At 52.1% G+C, this 21,770-nt stretch overlaps 1 protein-coding gene and 1 long non-coding RNA gene across 3 annotated transcripts in view; one reads left to right on the forward strand and one right to left on the reverse strand.

Moving 5' to 3' along the window:
• Positions 1 to 21,770, forward strand: part of LOC144138773 (uncharacterized) — a 52,624-nt gene that overhangs the window by 21,965 nt on the left and 8,889 nt on the right. The gene's annotated exons all lie outside the window — the stretch shown is intronic.
• On the reverse strand, positions 20,056 to 21,700 carry LOC144138960 (uncharacterized). Its single transcript, XM_077671467.1, has 5 exons — positions 21,562 to 21,700; positions 21,211 to 21,421; positions 20,693 to 20,866; positions 20,485 to 20,577; positions 20,056 to 20,415 (listed from the first exon to the last, which is right to left on the reverse strand). The coding sequence occupies exons 1-5, from the start codon at positions 21,698 to 21,700 to the stop codon at positions 20,082 to 20,084; spliced, it is 951 nt and encodes a 316-aa protein (XP_077527593.1). The 3' UTR covers positions 20,056 to 20,081.

Consider the following 21,770-nt stretch of genomic DNA (forward strand, 5'->3'; position numbering starts at 1 on the left):
AGTCGTCACTGTCTGAGAACCTACTAGCCTTCCTACTAGTCTCTTCTTTCAACACATCTGGAGGAGAACTGGGTTCCGACTCCAATAATGTCACATCTTGAACCAAAGAAAAACACACTACTGGTCGGCATGGCTCAGGAGTGGCCCTGGTATCCCCTTTCTTCTTCACCTCGTTCTCCGCCAGGCTTTTCGTCTGCTTGTCTTTCTTCCCCGCTTTGCTTTCTTTTTGAAGCTACTGAACGGGCGGATGAAGCATTCAAATCTCGAGCTAGGGTACACGATCTGTGCCCGGTCGTCCCAGGCAGCACGGCCTGGCGAGTCCTTGGAGGCCTTGCACGCCGCATGCCTGTCATGCCCCCGTGTCGACAGGTCCACCGTCGACGGACGACCACCAGAGCCTGCTACGTAGCTGGGCGTGGCGTTCCTGGAAGGGAGGCATACTGGACAGGTCAGGAATTGGCTCCCGGCTGGGCTTCTGATGGCTGCCAATCTGGCCCACTGAGAATTCCGTCTCATCATCCCGCTGCCGGGGCTGCTTCAGCTGCGAGAACCTTCGCCCTTGCGCAGCGCGCACGAGACGCCTTGGAACGTGTAGGGCGTACTATCAGGGAGATGAAACTCCGCCGTTTTTCTGTCTCGCGCAAGCACTGGGAGGAGGCGCTGGGCAGCTCCGACCTGCAGGTTCAGAAGAATCTAACGGAACGAGCGGCCGAGGTCACCGGCAAGATGCAACTGTCGGTCGGAGATTTTATAGGGAGCACCCTCTGTGCTCCCTATAAAATGCAGCACAGAGGGTTACAGATTATTTCAACTGAAATACAGATAACAATAATAATGCTTAATTACTAGGGATGGGCAAATATTCAGTGGTGTCTAATATTTGATTGAATTGCTCTGTACTCATTATTTGCTTCGATTCGAATGCCGGTATTCAATATATTCGGGAATCTCGAATACGCAGCCAACAGCCAAGCTGCAGCGAAAAGCCAAGCTGTTGAGAGAGGCGTTGGAGTTCTTTGATGCCTTGGTCCAGATGACAGAGTGGAGGCTCTCGCTGGAATTCTGGCTCATTCCATCGCTGCACCGTGTCAGCAGGTCTTCGTTACTCAGCCTGGCGAACACTGGCTCCAGGGCAACCCGAACGCAGTCGGTAAGGGGGTTCTTGTGTGCAGGTGGATCCTCGCCGTTAGCAAGGGTTCGGTTGTAGTTGCACCATGACTCCGCCCCGTCAGGGCACTTGCTGTGATTTGGTGCACTGTCTGTGGACGTCATGTGCAAGAGCGTGGCTTCCACTGCCCTCTTCATCCCTCGCACGCCGTTGCGGTTGCTCCTAAGGGCATAGCCGTAGTAGCTCTGAATCTTCTTGATTCGGTCTTGCGTGAGCCGTCCTCTACCTCCGAGTGACTCCCCTGAGCCTTAGTCTTGTCGAGAACACCACGCAGTGTTGTCCCCATCCTTTTGGGCACGTGGTTGATGCAGTCCTTTTTATTGATGCTGATGAAGCCGTACACTCCTGCTGCAGTCAGTGCATAGAAAGTGCGGCAGTCTCTATCGCAAACAACAGTGGTGTATCAGAGTCCATACTTGGCCAGGGATCTCTGAAGCATGATCAGCGGAGCCTCTACCTCCTTCCAGCCAGCATTGCAGTCAATGCTCCTCTGGCACTCGTGGGCTGCGTACCAGTCACTGTACCCGTCATCTGGGTTTGGTCCGAGGGCACAACCGAGGCAAAAGTTAGACAACACTACGTGGTCCCAAGACCAATCCCAAGTAGAGCTCTATAATGCACCTCACGCCAATGTGGGAGCTTCGCCCTCGGGCCATCCAAGACCCGTCAGAGACGACATCAATATTGCCCACTGGGTTCAGGAGGTCTGCGTAGATAGTCTTGACAACTGCTGCACTGGCAGCTTCGCTTGCAGTTGCACAGGCTTCAGGGGCTTGAACAAGCTTGGTTTTCAAATGCCCCTGAAAAGTCTTTTGGTGCAGGCCATGGTGGGACAAGTTCATGCACGCGCAGAAGTCTGCATGGGCTGTAACACCTTTGCCAATCGACTGGATTCCCTTCATGGCCCTCGTGTTCACTTCAAAGGGAGTGATGTTTGCAGTCCCAGCAACCCTTGGGGAGAAGAATTGTTTCTTCTCGAATTCGCACGTGGCGCAAACGAGCGCAAGCGTGACTGCCAGGCCATACTCCTTATCCTCGGCCTTCGTGAGCGTCAGTGGTCCTGCACCGCAGCTACCGCACTTCGCCTGCGCGAAGGAGTCGTTCAGGACCTTCGTGTCCACAATAACAAAATCAGTCCCAGCATCGCTTGCCTGGCTCCCCTCGTTGACGCCGAGAAGGTCGAACTTCCGCTGTATCGCCGACTTTCCTGACAACACTTGCTTGCACTGTTGCGATTATTGAACGCGCTGCTGCTGGTCCGTCGCGGAATAGAATGCAGTGTCGACACTCTCCGCTCTGCCAGCACTTGACAAACGACCGTTGCTACAATGATTGCTGCCTAGATTTTCCTGCAAATTCTGACACTTGGCACCAGTGGTGTTCTTGATGAACGCCAAGTCCGGAGTTGTATCCCTTTGGACCGACGATCCCGTGCGCATTGGGTAATGCGGGTCCGTGAGAAGTTGCAAAGAGTAGTCCATGACCGCCTGTAGCAGGTTAACACCCTTAGCGCATGGCCTGGTGTAGCCCCAAGCGTCGTGCGGAGCGTTAAAATCTCCTGCCACCACGAGTGGGGAACCCTTTGCCAGCACAACCACCTTTGCCAAAATCGACGCATATGCCTGCCGGTGGTCCGCCGGCGAGCTGTATATATTTAAAATAAATACACTATTCCGGAGCTATTCCGGAGCCAGTTGTTCGAGATGATTTCTACCATAATCACCTCTGCCCTGGTTTTGCCCATCTGTAATTTATGTACCTGGTAAGAGCATTTCCTTGCGACCAAGGTTGCCAAACTTCGCTTACCCTCCTTGCACTCCGAGATGACCCGGTAGCCTGTGAAGGACAGCGCCTCTCCGTGAGTTTCCTGTAGTAGAATTACGTGAGGCTTGACCTCCTGTGATGCGACAAACTGCTGCAGCGGAGCCCTGCGCCTCCTACAACTGGCACAGTTCCACTGCCACATGACCAGCTCGCTGACATTGCGCGCCATGGGTGTTATCCTGGTTTAGCCACTTCCTGGGAGCGTTTTCAGCTACCGCGCCTGCAGGCGACTGTGCCCTACTCGGGCCTTTCGATGGCGTGCGTGGTGAAGCCAACGCTGCCTGTGTGCTCTCCACTGCAGACATCCTTTTAAGGAGGGATGTGGTGCTTTCCACCAGCTGTTTAATCGACTGCTGGATGCTTCTAATTTTTTGTTACCGGACTCGGTTTCCATAGAGTCCCATTCCCCTTGCGGGGCCGGGGCCCTACGTTTACCCGAGCGCGCCTGAGCCTCAACCGAAGGAGGCATCTGCTGTTCCACCAGCGGAAACTGCAACTTTTGGAAAGACTCAAGGTCAGCCGTCATTTTCTGGAGCTCCGCTTTTAAGTGGGCATTCTCTTGGACGAGTTTAGCTACCCTGGGGTCTTCTTGCCTATGCTCTGACAACGCTACCAGCGTTTGCTTTGGTGGTACCTCTGGCTTCGGCTTGGCTCGATCTGCCCAGGTAGGTCCATTCTGGATCCGCCCCCGGGAGCGAGAGTGCCTCCTGGAGTGGGGGTGCCTCCAGGAGAGGCTGCACCGACGGCCAGCTGACGTGACGGAGCACCCCCGCCCTGGAACACTTGCCACACTGGTGTCACGTGAACGGCCCTCCTGGGCCAGCTGTTGCTGAATGTTCCTGGCGCGCTTCCGGCGCCGTCTTGTGCGTCGAATGACGTAAGGAACTTGAAAGCGTTGTTTGCACAGTCTGTCTGCCGTGGTGTGCGGGCCCCCACAAAGAGCACATTTCGGCGAACACGGGTGGTCCTCAGTAGGGGAACCGACTCCACACCCCCTGCACACCTTCTTGCTGCGATTGGAGCACACGTCGGCCCTGGGGCCGAGGCCCCCCACAACCGTAGCACACGTCAGTTTGTCGCCTGTAGAGCGTGCAGCGCAGCATGCTGACACCACACATTACGTAGTTTGGCACCTTCATGCCGTCGAAGAGTACTACTACCGTAGTGGTGGTCGTGATTCGCTTAGCCTCGAGAGCCTTCGGATTCCGTTGGTTGACCATCATTGACTGAAGCTGAGCGTCACTGATATTGGCGTCCACTCCAGGAATGACACCCTTTCAGGTGTTATCGGGGGCCGCCATGTAAGCAGCCACCGTGTACGATCCTTCGCCTAGCCGAATCTCCTGGATACCTGCATAGGCCTGCGCGTTCCTCTTCTTCGGCGTTGAAATGACGAGAATGTTCTGAGCAACGTTAGGGCAGACGATGTTGCCCTCGGTCTCCGCCGGGGCCAGAGCTTGTGCGAGCCGAATTTGACAGACTTCTTTAATGTCTAGGCCGTCCCTCGGCATGATGCGTATGTTGTCCCTCGGCAGGCGAGGGAGCCTCGATGCGGCTGTGAGGCGCTGAGCCACGCCTTGCGGGGCAGCCGTGCGGAGGCCACCCTTCACGCCTTCGTGCGGTACACTGCCTGGCGCGGCCTCCGCGCGCACCTTCTTACTTATGCACACCGCTGTAGTTCAGCCAGGGCTATTCGCTTCTTTGCTTCTTCTTTCAACTTATGTGGAGAACTGGGTTCCGACTGCAGTAACGTCATATCTTGAACCGAAGAAAAACGCACTACTGCAGTTTCCCTTGGTTGCCATCTTGAGCGGTGTGTACAAGCTCAGGAGCCTGAATATCTGGCTGAAGTGGCTGATCGCCGGGTGGTCCTCGTCGCCGCCGAAGCCCTTGACGACCCCAAAGAAGCGCTGTTAATGACAGCAAAGATACGTTTGGTTAGACACCAAACTGGCTAGCTGCTAAAGCAGTAAATTGAACTGCATGTGCATAATGCCTGCGCTTGCTTACCTCTAACGGGTCCTGGTTTAGCTTTGCAGTCAGAACGTATAGCACGTCTTTGTCATGCGACAGGAGGATGATGTCAAGCACGGACATTAAAGTGACGCGCAGAGACTCTGGTCATCTGTGAGGCAAACTTTGTTTTGAGCCGAATGCTGTCCTCCTCTGTGGTGTTTAGAAGGCATAGAAAGGTTCTGATCACCTGCAACAAAGAATGCATTAGTGATCCCTTTACGCAGAGTAGCGAAAATGTATCAAAACCGGACGACGGGTCAAAGGCAACTATTCTCTCACCTCGATTTTCGGCGAGCCCTTGCGGATGAGTGAATGAATGAATGAATTTATTGTAAACAAGGAAAGGAAAGACCACCAGCAGGCGTAGTTTGTCTCACCTAAGGGTGGACACCGGAACGCCTGCTGGTGTGGGGGGTGTGGGGAATGGGGAAAACAGTTGTACAGGGAAGGGAGGATAGAGAGAAGGAGAGGTTACATATATACAAATATACAGGTCTAACAGGACATATATGTACACTATATACAAGGTAAACACTAAAAACACGAAGACAAAAAAAACACAAGAAAAAAAAACTAAGCACCCACACACACACCGTTTAGTTTATGTGGGGAGAAAGCGGAGAGCCGGGAGGAGTCCTGAGGCATCCAGGTACGACCCCAGGGCCTAATCGACTCCGTCCCGTTCTCTTGCACTGCCTAGCGGCCACCGAGGAGCAGCAGCTGCTGCTCCTCGGGTGCTGGTGCATCGATGTCGCCAGCGCGACAGGGGGCGGCTTGAGCTGGCGGCCGCCCGCACGGCCGCTCGAGCGTCCACGCGAGAGGTTGGCGCCTGCGCTCGTGCTAGGGCAGCACACACTCGGCGCTCTTCCTGCCAGCGCGGACAGGAGCGCTCGAGCACGGTGTGGGAGCCCCCGCAGTTAGTGCAGAAAGGCTGCGCTGCCTTGCACATTGCCATGGTGTGGGAGCCCCCGCATCGCCAGCACCTTCTGTCGCGGTTGCAGCTCGCTGTTGCGTGGTCAAGCCCGCCGCACCTGTCACATTGCAGCGGTCGCGGTCGACACGGCCTCACCGGCCGCCGGAGCCTGTGCAGCGCTACCTCCGCAGGGGGGATGGGTGCCGAGAAACGCAGATACACTGCAGGCCCCCTGCGAACGGCCGACTGCACCGGCACGGGCGTCTCAAGGCCGGATACGACTGCCTCGGCCGTGATCGTCGCGTCGTCGACCACGATGACGCCCGTGCTGCTCGACGACGGCTCACGGGGGCTCACCTCGATGCCACAGATGTTAGTAGTGGCCAAGAGAGTCCCCATGGCTTCCTGGGTGGCCGCGTCCGCTGCAACGACGTTCCGCCGGCCGTTCACCCGAACATCCAGCACACCAGGCTGCAGCGATAGCGTCGCGCGCCAGCTTCGCGAACGTAGCCCCGGACGCCTTCGGCCGAAAAAGGACAGTCCCGAGGGCTGTGGGGCGTGGGGGAAGCTTCGGCCCCTCGTTCCGAAGCCTTCGTGCCGCTCTCTTACGTTTAGAAGGCGACACTACCTCCTGCCAGCCGTCCTGGGCAGTGTGGTTACGGCTTCCGCCGCTGGCCGCCTCGGCAGGAGGCCGCGCTGCGCTTGGATCCTCGCGTGGGCAGCTCTTAGGGCTCGCAGCGCCACCTGCGGAGTCCTCACTCGCTCCGCCGGTTCCCGTCTGCCTGCTTTCACCTCTGACGGTAGCGGGAGGGTCTCGACGGGCGCTGGCCACCTTCTCGCTTCTCCCTTGTGGTGGCCGTCCCTTTCCCCTCGGCTGCCTCCGTGGCTCTCCCCGCAGGGCGTCTGCGTAGTTGCCGGCGGCTCGCTTGCTTCCCGGAACGTCCCCAGGCCGCGCGCCGATTGTCACCACCGGGCTGGGCTCCCCCGCCGCTGCAGCCGCGAGGAGGGACCGAATGGCCGCCGCTACTGCGGCATCCTCTCCCGTTCCGTCCAACATGGCGCCGCTGGTCGCCTCGCCGTCTCGCCGACTGCCTCGCTCCTGCTCGATGTGGACGGCGTCCAATTCGCCCATGACGACGGCGGCAAGCGCGATGGCCCGCTGGCCGCGCTCGCCCTGTGCTGTCGAACGCCCGTCCAGATTCCGCAGGTGCTCGAGCTGCCGGCGAAGCATTTCCAGCGTCGCCCTCACAGCGGCGATGGCTTGATGCCACTCGGCGGCCCCCGCCGCGCGCTCCACGTCCGTTAGGGGGCTCGGGGAGTTCCCAATACCCCGCGAGGAGAACTCTGTGACGGCCGGGTCCGTTGTGGGGCTCAGGCTCACCTCGGTGTCGTCAGGAAAGCCCTCGATCTCGGCCAGCATGGGCACCGCACCGGCCCGCTGTCGCTCGTCGTCAGGCTCCACGCTCGCCGGTGTGCTGGGGCCCCCGTCGTCGCTCTTTGTGATGCTCACGCGCTCGGGAGAGCTCGAGCGCGAGCCGCCCCGGGCCATCGCTTTCGATACCGCAGCCCCGGGATGGGCAACAAGCACTATTTAGCCTGATTTCACCGTGTTATGCGGAAAATTCCCGGGAGCACATGTGAAACGCGGCCGCCATGCTTGGCCCCCTGGTGGATGCCTTCCACCGGTATTTTGGCATTGAGGACATCAAACAGCTCATTCATGAGTGCAGTGAACCTCTCGGTGCCCTCGGTGTCTTCGAAACCAGGTTCACGTTGCTCTCTGTAGAAACGAAGTTCCAGGGCAACGCTTCTGCTGAAGAGCTGCGATAACGTTTGAGCAAGTACCTCTGAGTGGTCTTATAAAGAGCGCGGCACGCGTCTCTCAATGAGAAAAAAAGCATGGGGAAGGGGGTGATCATATAGCGCAAGTGGAAGCATAATGGAGCCCGTGTACCTGCATTCAAGCCGAACGTTCATTTTCTCCAGCTTGCCAGGGTTCTTGGGGGGGGGGAGGGTGGGAGCTTTGCGACCACCTTGAGCTGCGCCTTTTTCTTCCGTCTTGTGTAGAGGTGCTCGTTAATGTTCGCAATATCCTCTTTACGTTAATGATCGCAATATCCTCTTCGATAAAAATAAGTCCACATACCTTGCGCGTTTTCCTTATCTCTTTTTTGTCCGCGCGGGGAATCGCTCTTTTCTATTGGGTGAGAAGCTATGGATCCGATGACGGCGCTAAAAAGTGACACTTCTGAGTGTTGCTTCTGCATCTGCTCGTACAGCCAGGTGTGGAGCACGTTGGCATTGCGGTAAGCCAGGCTTATCAGAGAAAACACAGTGTCTTGACGGAGTCACGAAATCCTCGATGATATCGGCACTGTACATGTTTAGCGTGTCACAAACTGAACACACTTAAAGGGCAATGTTCGCGCACATGGGTCAAAAACAAACGGAAACGAAAGAAACTTGTAGAGACACTTTGCCGAAACTTTGAGCGCAGCCGACTGTAACACGCGTATATATGCTCTTCTGCAAGAGTGAACTCGGAAGAACCACACAGTTAGTGGCAAAAAATTTCGTTGTCTTCTGTTTATTGTAGCGGTTTGCTTTCAAAAATGTACATAATTACCAGATGTGTGCGCCTGCCCACGCACGCACAGCAAACATGCGGAGCGCTTAACTATAGTAGTTTTCGCCTATCCTGCTCCAGTCGGAAGGAAAGCATAACGTAAACCGCATGTGAGCGCTGGGATGTCAGAGTGCAAGAAAAGCTCTGTGCGCTTGAACCTAGAACAGACAGACAAGAATAATCGGCATTATATGAGAACGTCGACTTGCCGGAGGGCACGTGCAATGCCGTGCAAACGCAGTGCGCGCGTGCGATAAAAAAAACGAATGCAGAAAAATATAACATAAACCGCAGTAAAAAAAAAAAAAAAAAACTACGTGGCGTAACATGTTTTGTAGGGCTGGTGGTCACGCGCTTTTTTCCACTCTTGGACTCCTTCGCCCTCATGCAAATTCCGGCCCTCCCGTAGTGTTCCGCCCCGGCATCTCGGGTTGTGATCTGGCTGCGCACTCGAAAAGAAATACTCTATGCTCAAACAATGGACCCTCTGAATCCGGAAAAAAAACATCCGCTGTTGCCGAAGTATGCAGTGTCCGACCGGGTGGGGGTATGAGCCCTAAAGTTGGTACTTATCTAGACGATATTGCATATGCATAGTACATACACTTTGTTCTTTCTACACGCCTGCAGCACCTCTGCACAGTGTTCACCCAAGGGCAAAGAATCGCGTAAACTCCTTTTCCAAAGCTGAGCACCAGCACTTGCAAAACGCCTAGCGCATGTGGTCAAGCGTGTAAAGACGCATGATAAGCTGAGCAAGTAAAGCAAGAATATAACTAGGCGCAATTACTAACCAGCTATAAAACATCATTCGGGGCCATCTGAATTAGCTAGGCTCTTTTAAATCCCTCCACGACGAGGCAGGTTTTCCCGAAACCGTTCCCCCGAGAAACTTTCCCCCGAGGCAGCTTCCACATTTTTAACAATTTTGGTCTGGTCATTGAACAGCTGCAATGAAATATTCTGATGACGGACAGCTGTAAAATCGAATGTTAGACCAGTTGGGCTGCGCACGGTTACCGGCAGATTGCACACAATGGATGGGAAACAACCCCCCTACTTGAGGCATTTCTTACCTTTTTCACCGAACGGAACGGGAACGATGCATGTGCGGGAATAATAAAGACTGAACTTCACTGAACCCGAGGTCTTTATTACATAAAAATCTGACGAGGGCAGACTCGCCTCCGGGTGCACAACTTTGAGTATTCGATAGCCCTGTTTTCAATCTCAGCGGAGTCGCGTTTATCGGCAGCGGCCTTGTTCTTGATGGTAGAGCGAACTGTCTGCTTAGACGGGCCTGTACTTCTGGCGATGTCGGCCTGTTTTTCCCCATGTTCGACAGTGTTAATTATGCTTAATTTATCCGACAGTGAAATCAGCTACCCTGCCGCTTATGCCGCTGGTCGCACAAAAAAAAAAAGCCACTGGCACTATCTTGGCTTGGCTGCGCCAACGACCCGGCTGCCAGCAATGTTGGCAGACATAAGTTTTCTTGCCAAAATAAACAAAAAAAGCATATCGGGTGCCAGCCCCGCGGAAGTCCACTATAAACATTCAGTCGAAACAATTTTCGCCTAAAATTTAGTCTTGTAGGCGATAGTCTGCTCTAGCCGGGTCCGTTATGAGCGTAGTGGACTCCATTTAAAATGCATGGGGACCAGACAAACCAACAGAAATGGTCTGTTGTAACTGAAAGTCCATTGTTGCCGGATCCACTGTACCGCGCGTAGACTGTAACTGTTCTTGGAAGTTGCTCAACATATTGTTGCCCCGCTATTCCAGTTCGGGATTTATTTGAAACCACAGCACATTTCAAGCAGCCTTGTTCAACCACGAACTACTTTTACGCCACGTGAGCTTCGTGTCTGCCACGCCGCCTTCTGGCGCCTTTCAGTGCTGCGTGGCCGTTTGGGGCTCATGCGGTGTGGATCGGTTATGCAAGGAGATGTTACGCTGAGTGATTTTTAGCGATGGCTAAAATACCAAGAACGACAGCATTTTAAATGAATTTTCGCGTAGCAGTCGCTGCTTGCGCGATTGGCATGCCAAGCGAAATCGTGTGCGCACTTAGCATGTCAAGTGCGCACACGATTTCGCTTGGCATGCCAATCGCGCAAGTTTGTTGCAGTTCGAATGATATTTCTTGATAACCATGCACAGCAACTGCATGCTTTCTTTATGAGAGACATCCGCGTATCCTTCGTAATTTCAGAGAAATCAAATTGTTCCGCGGGTAAAGCTAACCCAACATCCTGGATAAATTAGGAAGTTTTTGTATTGAGATTGAAATTGTATTTATCTTAGTTTTATTGTGTTATCATTAAGAATTTGTTTTTGTTCATTAGTCTGTTTTGTTTTAATCATAGTTTTTTTTTTAGCATGAGGCTATACATTCCGTCCTCCTCACAGCTGCACATTTTGTAAAGGGCATAAGCATGTGCCTCATGCACAACGTATGTGCTCAGGCTCCTCACAAGCATCACTGCTAAAGTGGGCTGGAAAATCCCAACTGCGAGTTAAGCAAGTCGGCATTGCACCAAGCCCAGCACATGAAAGAAAACACAGCATGTTGACGGAGTCACGAAATGCTTTTACCCACGGCCGCACTGTTCAATATCATCCCAAACCGACTGCACTGAAAAGGCAAGTTTCTCGCACAAGGACGAAGACAAACGTAAGCGGAAAGAAGAAACTTCTAAGGCAGACACGCAGCTACACCGCGACCGCAACTTTGAGCCCAGCAGACCGGCCGCGCATGCTGTCAACGCTGCCGCCGGAGTTGCCGCCGCAGCCGCCGACACAGTGCAACTCGCGATTGGAGCGCCCTCTCAGCGCCTAGGGTAAAGTTGCGCCCACTTTTGAAGGCACAGTTCTGAAACAGTATCTTAAACGTTGGGGCATACAGAGTTTTTTTTTGTATCTTTTCGGGGCATGAAAAGATAGAAACAGAAAGGAAAGATAGAAACAAAGGGTATTACAACGGCCAAATAAAGTAACATAACGAGAAACATGATTCAGGGAGCATGCTGCCAGCGAGGCGATTGTGGCCATGTTGAAAGCGTTGGCTGGGTCCAAGGAGCTTCTTGAAGAATGATGTGCCTGGTGAACTTCCCCAGTGCGTATGTCATGACGTACACCCCTTAGTCGAGGGGGTTCTTCACCAACTCACGAATCTCTGCTCGTATTCTTTCCTGAGCCTTCTCGGCGTTGCGGGCCCACTGGGCCGGAGTCTGCCTTTCTGGGGCTGCCTTGGACAGCCTCCCTTGCACCTGCTCTTCGTCCTTCTTCACTGCCTTGACTTGACGGCCTTCCTCTGCGGCGGCTTTCTCTGGGGGTTGTCTTCTTCTGGGTGCAGGCTTGTTGGTCAAAGACGCCTTCCGTTGCAGTGTTGTCCGGGTTCTTGAACTTGTCCAGAAGATCGTTCAAAATCTTGAAACGGTTGTGCACTTCAGCAGCGTAGCAGGGTTGAGCCTCTTATTGTCTTCGAGGTCAGGCCGGCCTGGGGGGGGGGCGGTTTGCTCGAAGACACTGGATTTGACGGTGCCTATCCTCTCCAGGTGTGCAATGGCTTGTAGGTTGCCTCAACTGTGGGCGGAGTCGTGGTTATGAAGGTGCTCACGCTGGTGCCACATCCATGAGCACTTTCTCTTGCTCTCGCGTGCTGTTGTTGAACAAAATGGCAGTTTTCAGCTGCTTCGGGGTACGGTGAATGAATGGCCATAGGAAATAGTGTCTGGAAGTAGGTATATGGCATCTACCACACTTTTGGATAGGCCAGAGTATTTCTTACCAGCGGGGAATGAAGCAGCATGCTTGGCAGTACGATGTCATTCGTGTGCAAGTGGCTTCCTATTTGCACGCTGGCAAGTTGCGGCCAGTGGAGACTGCAGTTTTTGAGGCTGCTGCTTGTTTCACTGCGTGGGTGAACCTGGAGTGTTACCTCACTTTCGCAAGACAGAACAGTCCTCAAAGGTTAGCCTTGGGAAGTGGCGTCTTGTGAAGTCCCTCTGGCGACTCTTGGAGTCACCTGCTGCAGAAACGAACCGCAGGGTTACGGGGGACACATTGTTCCTCCAGGCATAAAGTAAACTGGAGCCGTGACCATGCGCAGTCTTCTTCAAGAGAAGGTTGGTTTACTTTTTGATGTTGGGGGTTTTTGGGACCAGGCAGAGGTGGTGGGTTCAGCCATTCAATGCCTGGCGCAGGGAAAACGCTCCAGCCGAGGACTGCACGGCTTCTGGGCTTTGGGTGTGACCGAAGCACCACCACTGACAAAGAAGTCCCGATCATAAACACAGTGAGTTAAAAAAGAGTAACGCACTGAGGCTGCAACAGAAGGGTTTAACTTGCAGCTTTGAAAAAATTATATAGCATTTTCAGAATTTGTCTGTTGCAAAAGATTGCGAAATTGCGAACTGAAAGCCGATTTTCTGGGTTAATTGTGTGTATTCTTCTGTTGTTTTTTGTTATCACAAAGGACGTGCCATTTCCCGCAGAGTCGTGCCAAAACGGGAGGGGGACGTCACCTTGTCGGGCTTTTTTTTTTCTGTAGCCTTTTTGACCCGCAATGCGAACCCGTACGCTCTCAAATCCGGCACATGGGATCCCAGTAACGTCTGTCCTGTATTGCCGCCGGGACCTATTCGTCCTTAACCGAAATGCGGCCTCTACTTCGGCTTCTACTTAATTCTACTCCTTTATCGCAATGACTAATATGTGTGTCGTAACGGCTGTTGTAGGCTTTGGTGTGTCTATTAGAAGTATTTCAGCTGGCCTTTTGTGTTTCTGCATGTGCGTCTGCGCAAGAATGTATGCGCTTTAACAGCGCAGGTAATTGGATAAGACTACTGCATGTGGCTTACAGCATTTCCTTTCGTGGCTGAACTCAGCAATGCCTCTATGCTCTTCCCTGTGGCTGAGCCGTAGGCCCATAATGCTGTGCAGTGTCCTTTGGGAGTATCCACCACGTGTGTGGATCTTGGTCCTGCAAATGCACCCTGTGTTAACCAGGCGGCATCATCTTCGCCGATGTGGCTATTTTTGCAGTTTGCGTCTGGCTTAAAGGGAGGAATCCAAATTAATCCAGTCGGTGCTGCCAAGCCTTGTGTGAATCCAGAACTCTGAGAGAAGTTTACAAAAGAGAGGTTTTTTTATCTCATAACTATTATTTTATTTCTGGTTCTCCATGGGCCTTAATCAAAGCGGTATCAGGAGTGCTTTCTTAACGCCCCCTTGTAAATATGACATTCAGTACGAGAATAGTAAGCAAGTATGCTTTGAAGTAAACAAGGTACTCTTTATAGCCTGTTGAAGTTCTTTTCTGCTTTTTGGAATTTTTAAGAAGGTGAGGCAAGGGAGAGATGTGAGTTTTGAACACATGTACTGTATGGGAATCATTGTGTGAGTGCCACTGAGAGCAAAGCGTGTCGTGTTGTCACAGAACTATCCATATAGAACGACTTCCTGTGCCATGCCTGCATTGAGCTTAGAGAAGACGCGCCTGGGCAGCTCTGTTTCGTTTTTCGGGATTAGTAAGAGCTTGAACCTATTGACAAAAAGGCAGATTGAGAGGGCGTTCATTCTTTCCGATTGCCTCCTCAAATCGCACTGCTGCCTTGTTGGCTGCCTGCCGTATGTACTACTCCTTTTTTGATTTACGCAGCTTTCGGAGCTTGTTTGCTTTGGCAGCAATGTCTACCATTGGCTGAAAAGTTTAAGAATAACGGCCGTGACGGTGCCGCTACTTATGCAAAATATTTCTGCGTGAATAACACATCTTGAAAAACTAGAAAAGCTGAAGATTCGTCATGTCAGCCTGCCTGATGGCGTCACTGAAGTTTTGCTTTTGCTGGTTAGTACATCTCGCTCTCATAAACACATCTCTTTGCCCCGTGACAAGAAGTGGAGCCTTTTTACACTTCCTTGGAGAGGTGCAGCTTGAAGGAACTCAGCGTAAACACCAGCTCCCTGTTGAGTGTCACATTCAAGTCCCTTGTGCACCATTCAAAAGTCAGCTTTAAGCCATCCAAAGGCATTCTCGACGATGCGCCTTGCACTTGATAGTCTGTAATTGAGTGTCTGTGAAGAAAGCCCAGCAGGGCCAGGTAGTGGAAACGGGTTCATGAGGTGGGCCTGCAAGGGGAACGCTTGGTCTCCGAGGGGAACAAGGCAAATATTCGCGCGTTCCGAAACCTTTGCCTCCATTGGAAACAACTGGCTAGCCAAGACAAATGGCAACTTCGACGCACGGAAGATGTTGGAATCATGATTTTTTCTGGGCGACCCAACTTTTGTTTGCAAACACTTGTAATTGTGGTCAGCAACCGCCAACGAAATAATGCTATACCTACCTTGATAGTTGTAATAGTCAGAGGCATTAACTGTGGGAGGACACACTTCCAAGTGGCAACCTTCAAGGGCACCGACTTCCTGGGGAAAACCCAGTACTGCCTCAAACTGGCGCAGATTCTCGGCCATTTCGCATGGTCAAGGGAACCTAATGTACAGTTGCTCGAGGTGCTGCACGACCACCCGACAGAACTCCCGAAGCATAAGGTTTACCGATGGGCGGCTCACGCCAAACAGATAAGCCAAAGTTCTTTCCTCCGCTAAGCTCGCGAGATGGTACGAGCCAATTGCCACACGCTTGTCTATGTTAGTGTGTTGTCATCTCATGCGTTTACTATGTATGTGAACGTAGTTTGGCTCACACGGAAGTTTTCTCTAAAGGCAGAGTTGGGAGATCAGGAAGTGTGATATCATACGACGAACTGCGTCAGTGGTACAACCACATGCCGTTCATGAGAGCAAAGTCGCATGATCAACGTCATGTGCAGTTTACACGTCATAGCTGTCTGCCAGAGCTCTTCACATCAATTTCGGCCTGTGATGCAGCTGTTCCATCTGTAGCTGTAGCTGCCGGTTGGAGGGCGAATGCAGTTGTAAATTGAAGTTCACTGTCGTAGGACAGATCGTTGAACACCGGTCTGCTTGGAGCCATGGTTTGCTTATGGGATGTAAGTTGTGCAGACGTCGCTTAAACTTCACAAACAGTTCAGCACGGAGGGGGAGGCCGGCAGACGCGGCAGTTCGCGCGAGTTGCCAGGTTGCTTGTTGCCATTTTAGCGCGCGGGAGTTGGCGGCGGCCCTGCGAGCGGGAGTTTTCAATTACCTCGTCCGTAATGAGACGTTAACCGTCGCACGCTATAAGACATTGACTGTCGGTCGCAAAGCGGTCTGTAAGTGCTCGTTTTGGGGAAAAAATGGTTCGTTATACCCATTGCAAGGACATTTTAGCTTCGTTAAAATGGGGTTTTAAATACATGGGCATCTATGGGAATTTTTCGGGGAATTACGATTGCTTTGTTATATCCATGAGTTTGTTATATACCGTTTCATTATAACGAGGTTTTACTGTAAATGCATTTAGTCACAAAGTATTGTTGGTATCTGCATGTTTCATTCAGCATGTGCATTGGTTGGGGAGCAGGCTGGTCATGTTCATTGACAAATAATGCCCTTGTATCCATGACAGCCATTTGGCAATGCAGGTAATATGCGCTACAGGACACCTCAAATAGCAATTTCAGCAATTTGTTTGGAGTCATGGAGCTTCCTCATTTGTGGCCTAGAACAATACGATTCCGTACAATTTTTAATTTTTGATAAATGATCAGTTATGCCACGCAGTCAATGACGAGTTATGACATGCAGTTGCTGTACTGATGCAGGACCGTGTACTTGATAAACAGACATCAATACTAACACGTTTTGCAAAGTACACTGCTTGTGGCCATCATGCGCAACCTTCAATTTATGCATTTTCATCGTTCTCTTGTGCAATAAGCGGTCCCCTGAAGTTTGAGAGGAATGCACGTGTACAGGAACCCCAGCCGTCTGATGCGCCTCGTCAGGATCTCGGGCAAAATTGCTGCTTGTAGAGACACAAAAGTCCTTCAACAGTAGCGTCCCACATGGGCTTTTCAAAGTTTATGCGTTGCACGGATACACAGTGCTGTACGTAGCTCCGGATGGTTTGTCCAGATGACAAAGTCGCGCCGTGACTTCTTTGTCACTCCAAGTTGTCCTTGTACTTGAAGAGAGTAAGGCTTGTCCCTTTTCAGTTGTGCTTCACCGTCAACAATGGTTGAGCGAAAATTCCTGTCTTTTCATGCCGAGGTCACAGATGTGCTGCACCCATATTTCAGGAATACTTCTCCAGTTTTTCTTGAAGTACTCGAGCACAGCTGGGGTCGCGAATCTGCCAAACTCTGGTACGGCCTCGTCATACTGACATGCAGTGGAAGCGTGCACCATCTCGTCAAAACTTGACATGATCTAGTCACGCTCTCCTACTGACTTTGACAACTGGCCAGCAGCAGCTCTGAAAGCTTTCTTGACATGGAATTGGCAGGGTTGTATTGCTGGGGAGTCGGGGAATGTGGTCCTAATAGCAGAAATTTCTGTGAAATCCTTGTCTACGACCACAACCTTGGGGTTGGCAGTATCTGGATTTCCTTGCACAAACGTGGCCAACAGTTGCGAGACTACATGCTGCTGCTCGGATGCTACAAATGCATGAGTGACGGCTTGGCTGCCACAATTGCCATCTTGGAACTATGAACACGAAAAGCGGTATCCGGAGCTTATTGGTGCGGTACGTAGCGTCGACTATCAGCACTTCAGGGAAAGACCTGAAGGCTTCTTTCATGTGGGCCGTCTGTACCAAACTAGTTTGCAATTCTTAATTTTCATCAGTCACTGGCGTAATAGTAGCATGGAACTTTTCACAACGTTGCATTTCTTTCGTAAGGTCAGGGGCTTCGTCTGTCTTGTCAGGTCTCTCTTGAGATTACAGATGTCCCTAGCAATCACAGACCGTCCTGCAAGCATTACGTAAATTAAGTTTTTTTGCTGTGGCGCTACAAATAATTTCATGCATACACATGTAGCGGGTAAAAATAGGCATGTTAAAACACGCATGCAGGGTACATATGACGCGATGGTGCAATGCTGTGCACAGCACTGATGCAGCCTTCGTATACTACTTATGCAGATGTCACTGATTTGCATATATCTATAGGTTTATACATGAATACAGCAATAACTTACCAGTTCTTTCATTCAAGCTCTCAACCGCCATGCTGGGCAACGTGTTGAGCTCAAGCAGTGATTGAACGTAGTTCTTTCTTCAGCAGTTAGGCGCCAGACCTCTGGATACGACTTGAACGTCTCGGTGCTGACGTGATTATGTTCAAGCTCCATCTTTGTGATTTCGAGTTTCTGGATGGCCCGCCGTGCTGTAACCACAATGGTCGCTGGGCACTTCTTCGTTGTCTTGCAAATTGATTACCGTGTCAGTAACAAGCACTGGACCACATGCAGAATATTTTTAGCTACAGTAATAATGCACTTTCAGAATAAGTAAAGGGCAGACAGTCTTGCACTATAAGAGGGAGGCAATTTCTAGCGTGCATTGTAACAACACAATGGACCAGCCGTACCTCTGTTATGGACAAATTCCAATCCCGGTGGTTCTTACGCTGCCGCCGTGCTTGCAAGCGTAAGTGGCGTTGGCATATTTCAGTTGTGCTTTCAATCTCTCAAGACCAGCAGTCAGGCGGGAGTTCACAACTTCCACTGGTTTGGTGGCATTCGTGACGAACAGAACATTATTCCGGACTTGGAACTCTCTAAACTCTCGGTCAAATTCCAGGTCTCTTCGATTTGGCTTGCACGGCTGCACTAGTTCCAAAAAGTGCCGCAGCGGTGCCGGCCGGTGTCGCTCGCGTGCAGCGCCGGTTCAGGAAGTGCTGGTGCAGCCGCGGCACTAGCGCGCACCGGATACAACCAAAACGAGGACCCAAGTGTAGGCCTGCAGCAGCCGAAAGACGCGACGTGCGCTTTGTGCATCGCGAGCATGGATCGACTGTCAGACATGGCACTTTTCGAAGCTGCCGCGCAGCTGCTCGACTCTGACAGCGACGACACGGAGTGCAGTGATCCGTCCAGTGATTCTGACGACGAGTTCGACACCGTGTGCATTTCCGTGGCGTGCGCGTTGGTACGCGAAGACGCCAATCGTGTGCCTGGCTACGAGCACGTTGTCAGCAGGTACAACGAACACGAATTTAAGAAGCTATTCAGGCTGTCTAGGGAGACTTTTGATTGCCTGAGCTCCAGGTTCAGCGCTTCGGCCTACTACCCAAGCGCAGTGCAAGGCCGGCAACAAATATCCGCTCCGAAGACGTGCCTCATTGCGCTTGCGTACATCGGCTCGCAAGTGTCGATGTACGCGATCGGCGACAAGTTCAACGTGACGGAGTCGTCGGTGCATGCCTGTGTCACACGAGTCATTCACTTCCTCCACGCAATTAGCGCTGAAGTCATCAGCTGGCCAAGTAGCGTGGAGGAGGTGACACGCATCAAGGCCGGATTTCTAGCCAAGAGCGGAGGGAAGGGCCCTCGGAATGCCATTGGCTGCATCGACGGGTCGCATATCGAAATACCGACGCCAAGCGAATCGGCCCAGTTGTATTTCAACCGCAAGAAGTGGCCGTCAATCATCTTGCAGGGCATCTGCGACGACAGGGACAAGTTCCGGAATGTTTTCATTGGCTTCCCAGGCTCGGCGCACGACGCCCGCGTCCTGAGAGAGAGCCCCTTCTTTGAACGCGCAGCCGTCGAATGCGGGGAGAGCTACATTCTTGGGGACAGCGCGTACCCCTTGATGCCGTGGCTCATGACCCCATTCAGGGACAACGAGTGCTCATTTCCCACGTGGAAAAGCAACTTCAACAGGCGACATAGCCAGCAGAGAGTGACCGTTGAGAACTCCTTCGGCCTCCTGAAACAGCGTTTTAGGAGGCTCTACTTTGTAGACGCCAGAACAATTGAGCAGTCCTGCTACATTGTTATGGCTGCGTGCGTTCTGCACAACTTCTGCAACGACGAGAGGGATTTCCTGCAGGAGCTGACGTCATTGTGTCGTGATGATGATGTGGGCAACGACGCCTCCGAAGGGGACCTCGACTCTAACCAACCAGGCTACGCCCAGGCTTTGAGAGAGTTCATTGCAAAAGAGCAGTGCTGATTGTGGACATCCCTGCCCTGCCAATGCAAAGTCGACGTGGAAGTGCCTTGTGTTACCGCATATCCGACATCACGGAAACTGCTATGTTGTTGAACTGCATGCACTGTGAAGGCTACGCCCAGGCTTTGAGAGAGTTCATTGCAAAAGAGCAGTGCTGATTGTGGACATCCCTGCCCTGCCAATGCAAAGTCGACGTGTTGTGTTACCGCATATCCGACATCACGGAAACTGATATGTTGTTGAACTGCATGCACTGTGAAAGGCTGGGAACTATCTACGGAAACTGCTATGTTGTTGAACTGCATGCACTGTGAAAGGCTGGTGTTCACATCACGTGCAAGCCATGTATATACAGGAACATTTGCATGAAAAACGAAAGGGCAGTGCTAGGAAAGCATTTGCATGAAATTAAAGAGCATGTGGAGCTGACATAACGATTTTATTCGGCGTTTTCCGCTGCTCCCTTGTTCGCAAGGAGATCTAGGAGGCGGTCAAACCGTTCCATACGCTCCTCATGGCGCTTTGCTTTTGCCTCCTCCCACTTCTGCCTTGCTTCAAAGGCCTTTGCTCTGGCCTCCTGATGTTTGGCCCTGGCCTCCCCCATCAATTGTAGCGTCTCCAGGAGGGGACTCAGCTGCGATCGGCTACGCCGCATTCTCTTTGGAGCGGGGCCACCCTCGCTCTGCACCGGCACGTCCCCAGGAGGTCCTTCTCCAGAACGCTCGACCGGGACTGGCAGGTCGTCGGCGAGCTCTGTGGCTGCAGTACTGGCCCTGTAGTGTATATGGACAAACGTCACACCACTTCCAGCGCTTTGCTTACACTATGAAATTTTCACTTACCCTGGGTTCCCTCCTGGGAGAATTGCCTTCCCAGGCTCCAAGAGTATCCTCGGGTTGATGTTGTGTTGTTTATCCAGGATTGCAGCAAGCTCCCTGTGTGAACGTTTCAATGGTTAAACCAGTGAATAGGCTAATGGGGTCCCGAGGTGGCTCAGGGTATGAGGGATGCCAAAACCATTGAACAGTTAAATAAATTATTCCAACTTACTCCTCGTGTTCGCAACTTGCGGGGGGGCGGCCAGAGGAATTGTTATTTTTTTTTATCTTCTCGTAGGACCGCTCCAACGACTTCCACTTGTTTTCAACTTGTGTGGCGGTCATAGTACAGCTGAACTCTGCGTTAATCAGCTCTGCAAGCTTCAGCCAGAGCTGTTTTCTTGTCCTAAACACAAAAGTAAAGCACAGTTGAAAAAGTGTATAGGTAAGTAGCACTTGACTGGCACGAGCTGCATGCTAGGAATTAATGCACAACGTTTTATATCGAACTTTCTTAATGTAATATGGGTGCTGTTCTATCAGAATATTTCCATTTTGACTGCCACATATTTGAAGCACTCGGAGTAGTAGGAAAAGCTACGTGAGCTTCAACATTCCGCAAGGAATTTTAAATTGTTTGGAACTACAAATCCGAGCGGCAGTGCCAGCGCCGCGGTATGTACAGTTTATTTGCAGTTACTGCACAGTGGCATCCTGTACACAATTTTTGCACACAAAAGGATGGCTTACCGGAGGGTTCTCGATTTCCCCACCAAGTCCTTCAACTCGCTGTACTGTGCCAAGAAGAACTTGGTTCTTCTGGCACTCCACAGTTCCGGCTCATCAGCCAGTGCGGCCGCAGAGATGTTGCCGTCACTGGCTGAAGAAGTCGGCGGTTGTGCCGGAGGGGGCGAATTCTCACCCCCTCCCGCCGTGAAACGCAGCGTGACGTGCCGCCCAACTGCAAAAGTAAACACGGTCGGCACAGCTTAAAACGATGTCTTTAAGCCACAAACTGAGACCCAAAGCAACGCGACGAGGCCGATGTGGCTACGACTGACCGCCACCACGTGTTTACCGCCGGCATGCAGCATCACTTACCGATGGTTTCGTAGACGTAACCACTGCCGTCCTGCATAGGCAAACCGTCTGTATCGAAACGCAGATAGACATCCGTCGGCACGCCGTCGATATCGACGCGCAGTGTCGTCTGCTCCTCGCTTGGCGGCACGTACGCCATGCTGCTGCACCAAACGGCACCACCTTTTTCGTTAGTGCAGGGCCAGCAAGAACTAGTGCCGAGGTGGGTC

The sequence above is a fragment of the Haemaphysalis longicornis genome, unplaced genomic scaffold (assembly GCF_048455015.1).
Source record: "Haemaphysalis longicornis isolate Haplotype H1 unplaced genomic scaffold, Haemaphysalis longicornis Haplotype H1 scaffold_5, whole genome shotgun sequence".
Taxonomy (NCBI): Eukaryota; Metazoa; Arthropoda; class Arachnida; order Ixodida; family Ixodidae; genus Haemaphysalis; species Haemaphysalis longicornis.

What these genes read in the sequence shown, in the direction of transcription:
- LOC144138960 (XM_077671467.1), bottom strand. Translation starts at nt 21,700, where the DNA reads ATGGCGTACGTGCCGCCAAGCGAGGAGCAGACGACACTGCGCGTCGAT. An exon ending in GGGAAATCGAGAACCCTCCG is followed by an intron (nt 20,867 to 21,210) that starts GTAAGCCATCCT and finishes TTTTGTGTTTAG; the next exon opens with GACAAGAAAACAGCTCTGGC. An exon ending in GCAAGTTGCGAACACGAGGA is followed by an intron (nt 20,578 to 20,692) that starts GTAAGTTGGAAT and finishes ACGTTCACACAG; the next exon opens with GGAGCTTGCTGCAATCCTGG.